The following is a 15,060-nucleotide window of genomic DNA, read 5'->3' on the forward strand; positions in this document are numbered from 1 at the left end:
GGCTCTAGAGACTTGGACCAGAGGCCAGATGAGCATTGTGTATAGTTGGGAAGTCCAAACCTTTTCTAGGTTTATTCTCAGTGATGGTGTGGGTGGAACATCTCTTCTGGTGGTTTCCAGATTGTATAAATACTTCTAGGAAGGATTTGGGGGTGGCCCAGGGATTATCATTAGATAATCATCTAAGTATCCTTGAAAGGTTGAGGATGGCTCATTCTGAGGCACATTTTTCTGTGATTTCCTTCCGTTGAGTCACAAATAGAACCTCCCGAGCTGTTTCAGGACTGATCATGTATTCTAAACCTTGAAGTGTAAGTTGCTACCTTCTATGAACCAAAAGAGATCAGGGATGTAAAGCTTCTGGGACTGACTCCCCTCCCAAAACAGAGCGGTGATGTCTTGGGAGACTTTTCCGTTACTAAGCCCATGTCCGTATATCAAAAACACTTCTGCTAACAAATTATTGCCTTTCTTCTGTTTGTATGATCCTCTGATCTGAAGTTGCCTCAATTAACTAACCCAGACCCTTCATTGTGACACCATATTCACCAGCCCCATACTCACCTCTAAAGGCCAGCAAACTGATCCCAGGGCATAGAGAACCAGAGAACAAAACCAGATTCTTTCCAAAGCCCAGACTGGTCATTCCCCTCCCTTCTGCGTGAGCTTCCATTAGTAGACCACAGCAGGCTTCTGTCACTTATGTCTGTGATTTTGGATTCTAAGCTCTGGAGAGACAGAGGTCCTCACCTCTCTTGGCTGATGGGAGTGTCTCTAGGCTGAAGTTGGCTGTGAGCAGTACAAGATCTAAACTCATTGTAGTGGCTTGGGTAAGATGTCCCTCATAGTCTCAGACATTTGAATGACTGGTCTTCACTTGGTTGAGTTACTTCAGGAACCTTAGGGGATGTGGCTCTGTTGAAGGAAGCATCCATATCATGAGATGTGGCCTTTGAGAGTAAAATGCTTCAACTGCTGCTAGTTTGTCTTCTCTGCTTCATGTTTGTCATTCAAGGAGTGAGTCATCAGCCTCCCATTCCTGCTACCATGTCTACCGCTCACTACTATGCTTTCCTACCTTCACAGATTCTTATCCCTCTGGGACCATAAACTCAGATATCTGTTCTTTTTATAGGCGGGTTTGGTCACGGTGTTTTAGCGCAGCACCAGAAAAGGAATATTCACCTCACCTTTGTGTTTCATTTTCTCTGCAGATCCGGGTTGATGGGCCCAAGGGCAATGCCCTCCAGTATGAGACTGTACAGGTGGTGGACTCAGGACCAGTCCTCCGGGACATGGCCTTTTCCAAGGACCACGAGCAACTCTACATCATGTCAGAAAGGCAGGTAAGGCTGTTGAGCTCTGCTCGACATTTGTCTCACAACTAAATACTAGCCTGTGGCTCCGTAGAAACCTACAGGAGGTCTGCTGCAGAAAGGTGATTTGATTTATTTGGTTCAGTGTGTTTCCCTTCAGTCATGTTGCCTGGGGACTGGGACTGTGTATGTTGTAACAGGAATGGAACATTTGAAATATGAAAATATCCACAAGTCTAGGACAAATTCACTGGCTTCAAAATGATGCCGTGGATAGGCTCAAAGCCAACATTTCCTACTTTGAAGAAGAAGAACTCAGGTGTACAATCCCAAGTTCTTGGTCAGATTTCCTCACACAAAGAATAATCACCAATCAAAGTCACATTCCTGGTCTGAAGAGGTTTGTGTGATGGCAAAGATTTAGTGTAGTAAGAAACCTTGGTAAGTGAGTATCACAGAAGAGTCAGGTGGATGATAGTTTGAAAAACAGTGCAGTGAAATGAGATGCTGCATCGTGTACTTCGAGCCCTGTTGTATACCTTCAACTTTGTGGAACCTCTAGAAGATTATATGAAAGCCAATCTGTGAACAGAGAGTACATGGGGATGGTTGCTGGCTCAGACTGGAGGACTTAACAATGTTAGGTTTGGTTCTGGAGCTTAGTCAAGTGCTAAGTAAGTTGTTCATAGGTCCTCAGTGTAAACAAGTGACTCATTTGTAGCAAACAAATGAAGATTCCCCTGGGCAATTCCATATAACCAAAGGTGTTTCCCATAGCCCTCTAACTCACTGCCCAAAGTGTTACATTCCACAATATATCACAGAACCCCCAAGTGCGGGTAGGCATTGTTGTACCTCTGCCCTATTGCTTCTAGGGGTCATATTGGAAGCTGTCCATCTAGCTCATGAATATAGATGCCTTGGCATTGAGTGACAGTGGCAGTGACCATGAGGGACAGCTCTCTCTCTTATTCATCTTCATTACTGTGCCTGAACTCTCTGGAGGACCTTGCTGACAGAGTCTGGATTGTTTTGCCTGTCCCAACTCCACAGAGTAAGGGAGATGAATTCCACATTATGCCACCCACAGTACTTGTGCATTATGTCTGGGTAGCCCACAGCAGCCCCTCCCTTCATAGGATCTTGATGACATCTTCTCTCAGTGTGGGTCTCTGGATCTGCCAGCTTCAGCAATACAGGGATTCATTGTGGTGTCCGTTGGGGTTCACTGTTGCTTGAGGATGGTGAAATATTTCGCTTTGGGATTGGATACAACTGACATGGAATGAACAGCTGGTGATGAATCCATCCTCCTGTCTGCTTTTTCCCCTTTTCTTAATGTGATTTCCCACTCCTCATTTTTTGCCTAACTGTATGGCCATAGGAGATAGGAAGGGGAATGAAGTTTTTTGTTTTTGTTTTTGTTTTTGTTTTTGTTGTTGTTGTTGTTGTTGTTGTTTTGATGGAATTGAAAGTTTTAAGGAAGCCCAAGACCTGAATTATGACATCGAACATTTCAACATGCCTTGCCTAATCTGAAATCTGGAATTTCTAAACTTGGCACTTAAAACACGGGAGGAGTTTAAAAGATGTGACAGTTTTAAATGCCTAGTATGAGTGATCAGTCCTCTCTGGTAACCCTGAGTACGAGCATCCCTCTGCCTTTGAAGAACTCAGCTAAAGACTTAGTTGTCTCTTTGTTCTCACTCAACTCCTGTTTCCTCTAGTGTGCTCTCTACCCACTCTGGCTTGGTAATGAAGCATGCTGGGACCTTGATTATAGCATTGGACAGGAAAGGAAGGCAGGAGTGAGAAGGCCAGTTGTCCATGCATTTTGGAATTGATCTTCACAGAAATGGAAAATGAAAGCCAGAGGTTCCATTGCCTATGTCAATACTGGTGTCCTGTGGATTGGTGGATTCATTGTGTGGCACATTGGTTAAGGGCACAGGCTTTGGCACCATAACATCTGAGTGTATTAGTTACTTATCACTACTATGATCAGATCCCTGACAGGAACAGCTTAGGGATTTTATTAACTGATGGATCGAGGGATATAGTCCATCATGGTAAAGAAGACTAGAGTTCATTGCAATTGGAGCTTGGAGTGCCTTGCTTATATTGGGGTATCAAACAAGAAACACAGCATTCAGGCTAGATGTGGGGTTAGGTTGTAATCCTGAAAGACCTGCTCCTAGTCATCTTTGTCCACTAGGTTGACCCCATGTTCCAAAGAGCCCAGAACCTCTCACATCTGAGGGCCAAGTGTTCAACATCTGAGTCTATGGTGGGCATTCACACTCAAACTGTAACACTGTGCTTCAACCCTCACTCTTCTATTTGCTAAATGTAGTATCAAGTAAGCTCTGGAGCCCATAAAGGATCAACATCCTCTACTATCTAACAGCCAGTGCTCCAAACAAAAAGTGATATGACATGTAGAGCAAGCTTAGCCATGAGGTTAATCCCTGGATTTCAAGGCAGACCTGTTCTTAACTGGTGACCCTAGACATTGTTTGAGTTCCATGTTCTGGTTTGCTTTATCTTAGAATGTGATAAAGCACTAAACAAAAATGACTTTGGGGAGGAAAAAGTTCCTCTCAGTTTACAGGTCACAGTCCACCATTGATGAAGACAGGAGCTTAAGGTGTGAAGTGAGGCAGAGACACTGGAGGAATTCTGCTTACTTATTTGCTCTCTGTGGTTCACTCAGCTGGTTTTCTTAGCCATTCCCAGACCTCCTGATGATGGATGTCACTGCCCACAACGGGCTAGATCCTTATACACCAATCATTATCGACAACATCAATAACAAAAGCCTCACAGACACGACCATAGGCCAATCTAATAAAGAGAATTCCTCAATTGGGTTCCCTCTTCCAGGTAATTTCTAGTTTGTGTCAAGTTGAGAGATAATTAGCACACTACCGGTCTTGGCTTTGTCATCTCTAACCTAAGAGTAACAGTGACCAGCCATTTCACGTGACAACTTGAATAACTCAAGGGTAACATGTACTAGTCTTCGGATTACTTTCTTTTTCCTTCCTAAGAGTAAAGACCTAAATATTCCTGAAGGATGTGAGTTAATAACACGAAATACCCAAGGAGTTAGTCCTAGGATCTGTGACCTTTTCCCAGAAAGTCTCAACTACTTTGAAGTTGAGGATCCATGGTCTGTGTGGACTCTGTTGCGTCATCCAACTCTGTTGTCTTGACATACAGCTGCCATTGATAACATACAAATAAACAGCTGTGGCTGTTCACAGTGCTACTTCATTCATAAGAATGCAATAATTTTATAAAACCTGAGTTGGTCTTTCCATGGAAACACATTGAAGGATTCCCCTAGCACTGGGTACTTGGTGGAGCTACTGTGTGAAGAAGCTCAGAGAAATTTAAGAAACAACAACTTCGTCTATGAGCATCAAAGCTTAGGAAAACCAGTCTGTCTTTGAATTATTATTTCTAAGGTCCCTCAACATCCTGGATTTCCTGTTACCTCTGTGGTTGTTGCATCTTGATCACTACCTGGTCCCTTCTCAACGTTCCTTTATCCTTTTAGTGTTATATTACTCTTTAATGTTGGCATGCAGTCTCATGGTTTCATATCTCACGTGATGCTCTCTACTCAGCCTTTCTAATATAGCTACTTACCTCCTAGATATCGCCGTATAGGTATATTCCATACACTTTCAATTTAACATGCCCAAGGCCACTTTCTCATCTTCTTCTCTAGCACTCCTCATCTGTATAATCTCTATTTTACTTAATACCAACTAAGTCATCCAAGCTAAAAACTTTATAGACATCTTTAACTTCTTTTTCAACTCACCTCTAAATCCAACATATTAGAAAACCATTAATTCTTTGAAATATTTCTAAAATATGATAAATTTCCACTTCTTGATCAAGACTGATATTTTCAATACACCCCTATTTATTCTTTCTATAACCATTTATTTTCCCAGACTTTTTCCAAGGCAAATAACCCAATCTCTTTTTTTTCTTTTCTTTTTTTCGGAGCTGGGGACCGAACCCAGGGCCTTGCGCTTGCTAGGCAAGCGCTCTACTACTGAGCTAAATCCTCAACCCCCATAACCCAATCTCTTAAACTTCAAATTAGAACATGTCATTACATCAGCACTGATGAGGACCCAGAAAATCTGTGTATTCCTTTTATTCATGTCTGAAGGTTGGTTTTTGTTTGTTTTGTTTCTTAAAAGAGTATTGTATATCCCACCTTGGACTTTAGTTTGCTATGTGGCTAAGGATAACCTTGAACTTCTGATCCCTTTGTCTCTATTTCCCCAATACTAAGATTGTAGGCATATGCTACTGTTCAGCTTTATACCTGTTTCTGTAATAAAACATCTAGACAGAAAGCCATGTAGGGAGAAAGGGCTTATTTCAGTTACAATTTCAGCTTCTAGTCTATCATGTAGGAAGGTCACAGTGACAAGAGCTTCAAGTTGCTAGTCTTATCTACACTCTAGACCAGAGATATATAACTAAATGTATGCTTGCTTGATTTCTTGCCTAAATCTCGATTTCTGCATGCTTACATGGTTTAGTCCCTTCTGAGTAGAGAATGGCTCTGCCCACAGTGCACTGGGTCTACCCACATTGATTAAGGTGGTCAAGATTATCCCTTTATGGAAATGCCCATAGGCCAACACAATATAAACAGACCCTGATTAAAAATCTTACCCCAGATCATTCTTGATTTTGTTAAGTTGGCAATTAAAGCTAACCATCACTGCCACCATGGCCAATGATATCTTTTATGCTCTCTATTCTAGAGCTATCTAACCTCATCACCTTCTATCTCACTCTGCTCTCATACCAACTCTGCAGAATCAGGGCAGGGCAAATAAGTGTTCCAGACAAAGAAATACCCCAAGATGACAGTCCTCTGCTATGCCAGGCATGCTCTTATCTTTGGGTCTTTGTTCTGATGATCCCCATGTCTTAAGTTGCTTCCAGGCATGGAACCTGCAAGGCTGACTCACTTCCAAGTCTTTCATTCCAAGAGGGTCCCCTGAGATCTTCAGAAAATTCCAACTTGCTATCCACCAGATCCAGCAACTACCAACTCCACATGTTTATCTATTTCTATCTAGGATACTTAGTCTCTTCTTGTATTGTTCCTATGCCTGATATGAACACTATTTACTTGCATGTTTTTCTTCTTTAGAATGCAAGCACCACAAGGAGAGAACTGTTGACATTTCATCATGTATGACAGGGGTGCTTAAGCTCATGCATAAGAAAGCCTGAGAAAGTTTCCCCTTGGCCATATGGTGAGAGGCTCAGACAAAAGCATTCATTTTGAATGTATGCAGCATGAGAACAGAAATGCTATTATGTTTTTATCTTTTTTGTTCACTTATGTATCATAGCTCTCCAGAATTATATCAAACACATAAGAATGCAGTACATATATATTAAATTGATAAGAAAATAAACAAACTGAGCTCCTGGATTCTATGGCCTTGAGTTACTTGTTTCAATTATGTTACTCTGACTTGTTCCCATCATCAGATCCTGAAGCTGACCACAAAGCACCCCAAGGTCTGTGTTTTCCAACCTCATGAGATGGGCAGGATCGCTCTTAGACCCAGTGCAATGGCAATCTGAATTAGAGCCCACTTCAGGGTTAAGGACCCATGTTAGAGGGAGCAGGTAGTGGAGAATGCCAGCTGTGATCCACCACACCTACACAGAGAAGACTCTTCCAGTCTTCTTTTGAAGCTCTTGGGATTGTCACAGGACAGTTGCCTAATGGAACTTTTGGTTCTGGTGCTGTGTCTGATGTAAGGGCAAGAAGGAGACAGCCTGGTGAGAAGTGAAGAGAGAAGAGAGTAGAGGCTGCGAGCAAGCTAACTGAGTTCTTCCACCACTGGTGCTTTTCTGTTTCTCTTGGCATAAAACCCAAATTCTAGTCTTGGACCCTTAGCTCCATGCTGTGACCCTGCTCAGAGTCATCCTGTGATTCTCTCCTCTGATTGCCTTGTGCCAGCCACCACTGTTTCCCTAAACCTGTGCAGTTCTTTCCAGATGAAGGACCTTTGTCATCTTCACGTCTATGACTGCTTTCTTCTTTAGCTGCTGATTACCTATCTAGAGATGAGCCCCAATCCCACACCAGCATCATGGCTCCTTCCTGACTCTCTTGCTTTTTCCACTTCCTAATGGCCTGAATATTCTGTTAGCTTATTTTTCTTTTCTGTGCATTGGCATCGGAATTCCCAGAGAAGTTTGTCCCTCTTATGTTTGGAACTAGAAGAGTGCTTTTCCTAAAGTAAAGGTCCTAAGAAATTCTCTAAATTCCTGTGGGGTTGATGCCAAGGACAGAGTCATAGGCCTAACTATAAGACACGGCCCTTCTTTAGAGGCCTAGGGTACTAAAGAAGATTTAGATGAGATACTGGGCTTGGGGTAAGACCCAGAGAGTATTGGTTCTGGGAGCTCCTCACCTGCTCTGTGATGTCACTGCTAGGCCTGAGAAATTTTCCACTTGGGCCATGAGTAAGGGGCCACTGCAATAGGGTCTGCCTCATACTCATCCTTGTCCATTCCCAGCTTCCTTTTGTGATGCTGACCTCTGCAGTTCTGCCCCACTTAGTATATATTGTATTCAACACTAGAGAAAGGAGAGTTTGGAGACCAGGGAAAGATTCTGCATGCATTCTGTTATTGTGGTACATAAGGGACCTATAGACAAGGAAGATTTAGAGAATCTTTAAGTTGTGGTTTGAAGTTTTTCTTGGAATCCAGATGATCTCTCACCATAGGCCAACTCTAATTGTGAGAAAAAATGGTGGGATGATGGCGATGAGGAAGTCCTCATGACAACAGAGGTAGAGAATGAAGTGGGCGGGTAGCTGTATTTGTAGAAGACTCCTATGTATCATATACATGGATGTTATGTCCTGGCTCTGTAACTCCAACCAAGTTACTAGCTCCCTCAACCTCTTACTCCTTGGATCTGCAACAACTATTTACTGAGCATTTATTGTGAGCCAGGCATCCCTTTAAATCGTAGGAATTCTGTGTGGATCTAGGTACCAAGATCATCTTCTTTAGGCATCATACTTTCTGGAAAAATGAAGGAATGTGTAAATTAATTGAATTACACCTAACCCCGCCTAGCTTCCAAATGAATGAGACTTACTACTATTATCTATTTACCTTGGCACAATTACTGGGGGATTACCCCTATCTATTTTTCTAGCAGCTAGACTGGACTGGCTACTTCCCCAGCTGTGCTCCCCAAATACTTGCTGTATGTGTCTTCCTGGGTTATTTCTGCTCCATCAGTCTGTCCTGGGGTGCATTTCATTCAGGCATGTGATTCTGCTCCATCATGTCTGATGTAGACCTCCTCGTCTCCCCGTCTTCTCCCTCCTCCATTTTCCTTTTCTCTCTCCTTTTTCCTCATGGTCCCTACCTATGACTGACAGCCAGTAACTCAAACTCCACCTCTGTCTATTTGCCCCAGTAATTGGCTGTAGCCAACCAGATCTTAAGGTATAGAATTTAGCATTTGAATATATAGCAGTACCAGACCAACTGCCAACAGGAATGAGTGAATGACTTATGTCAGGTAATAGTGAGTACAGAAAACGGACTGACTTGGGAGTAAAGTGATATCTCAGAGAGTTACAGAGATGCTCTTTGAAAGACAGTCCCCAGGAACAGTTTCCTGGGGAAGGGACCTTCTGAGCAAAAGGCAACATAAAATGAGGTGGCACAAGGGGACATGGGGAAACACAGCAAGCTCCAAGGTCTGAGAATATAGAAGCGTTAATATATAGAGAGAGTGGTGTGTATTGGTGAGTCCATTGTGGAGAGGGTTCACACAGGAACTCATTTACTATCTTTACAATGGGAATGTAAGAAGTAGGATCAATCTACACTTGTAGTGAGGATTAAATAAGATACATCTAGAGAATGCTTATCTTGACATCTGGTAGCCAGGTGACAGCAAGCAAAGGTGGGCACCTTGTTTGATTATTTGCAAGCTGTGCCAGTAGTCAGGACTTTGTGTCTGTTTTCTCACTGTGTGGGCTCCTGTCTCTCACTCACCCAACACTACTTTCCATGAAGAGTTCTTGTAGTGAATGAGTGCACACTCCAGGTGTCAATGTCCTTTGGCCACAGCAAACTAGACTCTTTCTGTGTCGTTTATGGCTCTGTCATTTTTCCCTTTATTCCGCATAGTTCTAAGCATTGTTTGGATGCATGTGTGTCTATGTGTAAGAGTATGGACACACATGTCCACACACATACTTCTTCCCTCATTCCTGTTTCTCTCTGTCAGTCTCATCTGTGAATCGCTGTGTGAATGCAGGTGCATGTGTGTGGTAGGTATGTGGACCTCCACAAACATGGAGGGAATGTCTACACACTAGGAAACTACTGTGTGATTTTACAAACAACAGCAAGATGATGCTGTCAACATCTTGTCAAGATGACAGGAAGGACTTGAAATGAAATGTCAGCAAGGCAGACCAAGGAGGAAATGAGGTGATTGAGTCAGGGATCTTGGAATTTGGGAATAACCCCAACAGGAGAACTGTCTCCCAGTCTCGGCAGACTCTACTTTGATAGGCCCCAGAGGAAGGGTAGATTTCTCCGCCACTCTTATCATCTCTATCATCCCACACCACAGTCCTTCCTTATGTGAGGTCCACGGGGCCCCAGTACATGTTCCCACCCTCTAGAGCTCTGCTTTCTATATCTGAGCCAACACCAGCTTTCATGTCGTCCTTTGTTTTACTGGCTTCTGTTGACAGTGGGGGGCATCCAGGTATCTGGGGATACCCCTAAGCCTGTTCTCACTCCTGAGTACTTAGGGACTGGAAGATAAAGCTGCCCCAGAGAGCAAGATGCAGGGGGCAGGGGCATCCCTGCCTGACCCCTTCAACATGATCCAATAAGCAAGGCTTTAAGGCCACTTTGCTCTGCCACATGTCACCCACTGCTCACAGAAAGCACCTACTCTGTGCTAAACATTAGTTAAAGCATCTGAGTCATAACCTTGAAGGGATAGTCTTGGTTCTGTCAAGAATGGCAGCCAAGAGGCGGTGAACATAATGGATACCTCGCAGAGGAGCCTAGCAAGTGATAAGAGCTCTGGAGGAGGGAAATGAAGCAAAGGTGTAGCCTCTTAGACCCAGTAGGAGCAAAGGCTGTGGTCTGAGTGTTCAGAAAAGGAAGCCTGAGAAGAGGAAGCCTCCAAAAGCGTAAAGACAGGCAGCTCGTTCATGCTCTTTCCCCCTTCTCTGTCTTATGGGGTTTCATTTGTTTGTTCATTTTAAGATTCTTTGCTTGACTTTTAAGATGGAGAGATGGTTAAGGTGTCCTGAAGGAGGTAAATGGCAAGAGGGGATCTTTTTATTGTGATGTTTGCCACACTGAGAGTTTCTGAGGGAAACATGGTTCAAGGAGAAAGGGGGATTGTAGCTTGAGAATGGTCTGTGGGTCTGGAGAGATGACCCAGAGGTCAAGAACAACAGCTCCTCTTGCAGAGGACGTGGGTTCATTGGCAGCATCCACATGGAAGCTCACAACCACCTACCTATAACCCCAGTCCCAGGGGATCCAACACCCTCATCTGGACTTCACAGACACTAAGCACATGTGGTATACAGAAGTTCATGTAACAAAATACCCGTACACCAAATAAAATAAAAGATTAAAAAAAAAGGTCTATGACACTCGGGGCTCCAAAATATCTCCCATATCACAATTTATGGCCATTTTATTTTGTGCCTCAGTGTCCCTGGAGGTATTCTGAGTATAGCTGATATGAGCTGTCACAATCTTGAAACTGATATTAAGTGTGACAATCTTGGACACTAATTCAGTAGAAAATGGTATTATGTAAAGTGGAGATAGGCATTTTATTTTGTTTTGTGTTGTCTTGTCTTGTTGGAGGTGACCACTTCTGTAGAAGTGGTCCTCACTCTATCAGCACTGGGTCTCCAGGATGCTCTCACCTGAGGGCTGTTTGACAGTGATGCCGTCACTATCGCTCCATCGTCCTTTTCATTCCTGTGGAGGACCAAGTTGTCAGTTCTGGTTTGTCTGGATGCTTGACACTGTGACAAGCTGGTTTGGACATTTGCTCCTGGCACCCAGACTGGGCTGTGTTTGATAGCTCCTGGGAGTGTGAACTTGAAATGGAGGCTGCAAAGTGAGTGACATGGAGATGAGCCACCTCAGGCATTCACAAAGAGAAAAGCTGTTGCAGCAATTCACCCAGGCTCACTCAGGACAGAGCCTTTCCATTGGTCTGTAATGGATCCCAAAGGCTCCAGTGTGTCATTGCTGAAACCTTCTCTCTTCCCTCTTGCTTCTCAATCAATGAAGAATGTCTCCATTTAACAATTTCTGAGCTTCAGGGAGCAGAAGAGGCAGCTTTCTCCCCAAATTTCCTACTGTCTCTTTGCTGACATCTTGCATTTCCCTTTGTGCCCTTGCCCTTGAAATGGAAACATTCCCAAAGACTTCTCTGACCAAACACTCTCCTCCTGCCTGCTTCCTGCCCAGGATTAGTGGGCAGCATTTCCAGACCCACACAATCAGCTGAAGCAAGAGCCAGGCTGTAAGACAGATTCAGCTTCTATGGTAGATTCTTCCCCAGGTCTCTTCTCAGGAGGAACTAAGTTCTTTACAGTAGTAAGCAATACTGTCTGTCATGTTGGCTTTTCAGCAGGGAAGCTATGCACTGTACTTTCAGAACATACCTTAGAATGTAAGAAGAGCCCCAAGGGTTGGTGAAGCAAGATGGTCTGGTGAAAGTGGTTAGATAAAGATCCACCCCTTCTTCTGGGGTAAGAAGGTCCCTTAATTTGGTCTCTGTTGGTCTTAGCCAGGTACAGTTGGAACTAGAGCCCTTTTGCAACATCTGAGGTATCTTGATTACACAGAATCCCACTCAATGCCAACTTTACCATCTCAGAGACAGGAAGAGAAGCATTCCTTCCCCTTATACATTCCAAACATGTGCTTCTAAATAGCCAATCATGTAGCAGAAAAATCTTTAGCACCTAAATATGATGACTTTGGTAGCGTCTTTTATAATAAATTTGGGCTCCTGGACTATTCAAAGAAGTAATCGGAAGGCAGAAGTGTGTATGAGCTAGAGTCCATGGGGGTTCATAAATAGACTATGAACTTGACTTTTCACCTAGGCCCACAGACTCTGCTGCCCAGAGCAAACTGTTCAAGTCGTTTATTATCTGGGTTCTTGCTGTTTTGGTTGCAAGCCTTAGCTTTTAATGGCTGAGCTACCATTCTCGTTCATCCTATCAGAACATTACTATCAGAAGCTGTATTGTTGGGGGCTGGGACTCCTAATCAAACTTCAGCCTGAGGCTAAAGCCTGGTTCAATTTCCGATACCAACCACTATCTAAGAGCCTTGCCTCCTTCAAAATCCCCTGGGAAATTCCAAGGTACAGTCCTTCTTCACATTGCTGAGCAATACTTTCTAGGGTATTGAGTCTTGGTCTCCTGTTTTAATTAGACAAAGCCATGTCACCTGAATAGAGGCTTGTGGATATTCTTTTATTTTTCTTCTTCCCACTCTAGAGAAAGCATTTTAATACATTTGAGTCCAGCCTCATTGGATTCTTAGATAAACTTCATCTAAGACTAAGGAACTATATTAGTTTTCACTAGTGCAGAGTAGCTATAGAGTTTTTACCTCTATGGCCAAACACTTGACAGAGCTCAGTCTAGGTTCATCGAGTTCTCTATGTTTAGACATGGCATCATGCCAGCAGCAATATGTGGTGGAGAAGAGCTACTCACTTTATGGAGGACCAGGAAACAGGGTGGTGGGAAGTAAAGAGGATAATGAATCTACCCAAGGACTTACCTCAATGGCCTAATTCTCCAGCTAAACTCCACCTCCTGGTTTCCATGTCCTTCCAAAAGTACCACCAGCTAGAGAACAAGTATTTAAAACATGGGCTTGTGGGAAGCAATGCTAATTCACAGCTGTAACCACAGCCGAAAGGAGATTCTTGTGCCTCATCTTCTAGGACATTTAGGATAGATGGGAACATGGCCTATTCTCCTTCCCTCTGTCTTGGAACAAGATGCTATATAAAGGCAGAGCACTGGCAGACAAGGGAGGAATGTGAAAACAGATGAGGTGAGAATTATAAATGTTTATATAATAGGCAGGTTCTGTAAAGGAGTATAGCATGCATATGCATGTTTATATAAAGGAGAATTGCTAAAATGGCTTACATGATAGAGAGTGATTAAACCAATGGCCACCTGTATCATGGAGAGGCTGAGAATAAAGCCACAGTTCAGTCCTCCCTCAGCCATTCCAATCTGGTGAGGAAGGTCCAGAAATTCCATAGCAAGTTGTTGATCTTCAGTTCAGAATGAAGACCAAAGAGACTGAAGCCAGACATCTGTGAAGGACAGTAACGGCAATAGCAGCAGTGGAGATGGAAATGTTCACCAGCAAGAAGCTAAGGCAAGCAGTCAAGCAAAACTACTGTGCTCCTCACACCTCCTTATAAACAATCAGAAGGAACCGTCCACCCTTGGGAAGGGTCCCTTCCCTTCAGTTAATCCTTCCTGGAAATGCCTTGGAAGATAGACTCAAAGGCATCAGAAGTTCAAGATGCTATCATGTTGACAATCAAGATCAGCCATCAGGGCTGGTGACTAGGACAGGTGTTGACAGCTCTCTCTCCACTTCTGAGCTCCATTAAGCATCTGTCTCTGGCAATTGCCCTGACAGTCACTCTTCTTAATTTGGTGTCGTCATCCTGATACTTTGGTTCACTTGAGGTGCCATTCTTAAAGACAACCAGCTGGAATGCTCTGGAAAGCATCACAAGGGACACCACCATGTGGGAACACAGGGCCTTGGGCTGATTGTCTACTGGCTCACCTCCTGTTCTGGTGGGATTACCCAGATTTTCGGTAGGTTTGGGCTTGGGTGTTAGTGAACTTTCTGCTGCTATGACAAAAAACCTGCAGAAATCAACTTAAGGTGGGAAAATTATTTAGACTCACAATACTACTGGTTTCCATTCATAGTTTCTCTTGGACTCTGTCTATGAAGAACACGATGTTAGGGAATAGTAAAGCAAAGAGGTTCACTTCATGGTAGTTCGTAAGGAAGTTTGGTGAATGGAGAAGAAGCAGGGATGAGAAATATCAATTAAGATTGCCTGCTCCTTATTTGGAGAGATGACTCAGGGGTTAAGATCACTGGCTGATCTTTCAGAGGTCCTGAGTTCAATTCCCAGCAACAGCTTATAACAAACTATAATGAGATCTGGTACCCTCTTCTGGGCTGTAGGTATACATGCAGGCAGAAGGCTACATAATAAATAAACCTGAAAAAGAAGAAGAGGAAGAAGAAGAAGGAGAAGAAGTCCTTGCTCCTATGACCTTTCTCTCCCAGCTAACATTTCTGCTCTCATCTATTTGCCTATTGCTATGAGTCTATGAGATCATAGTCCTAATCAGGGGCCACACATCTGAACACTGCTGTATTGGGGACCAAGCTCATCAAAACATGAGCTTTGGGAGGGGGCATTTTTATATCAAAAAGAGAAATGACAGTTATCAGCAGGATACATTATCTTCTCTGTTACAAGGAAGCTGGTCTGGAGACTGAAACTCATGAGATATCCCTGGGTCTATTGGGTCTGTGGAGGATGCTAGGTGACTCACTTCCTTACCCAAAGCTCCATGTTTGG

The 15,060-nt window shown here is 43.5% G+C and overlaps 1 protein-coding gene across 1 annotated transcript in view; it reads left to right on the forward strand.

The window, feature by feature from the left end:
* Plxna4 (plexin A4) overlaps positions 1–15,060 on the forward strand; it is a 440,342-nt gene that overhangs the window by 276,393 nt on the left and 148,889 nt on the right. The window contains exon 4 of the mRNA XM_032906796.1: positions 1,215–1,346. Within this exon, the coding sequence (XP_032762687.1) occupies positions 1,215–1,346 (132 nt within the window). The remainder of the gene's footprint in view (positions 1–1,214; positions 1,347–15,060) is intronic.

The sequence above is a fragment of the Rattus rattus genome, chromosome 6 (genome assembly GCF_011064425.1).
Source record: "Rattus rattus isolate New Zealand chromosome 6, Rrattus_CSIRO_v1, whole genome shotgun sequence".
NCBI classification, from domain to species: domain Eukaryota; kingdom Metazoa; phylum Chordata; class Mammalia; order Rodentia; family Muridae; genus Rattus; species Rattus rattus.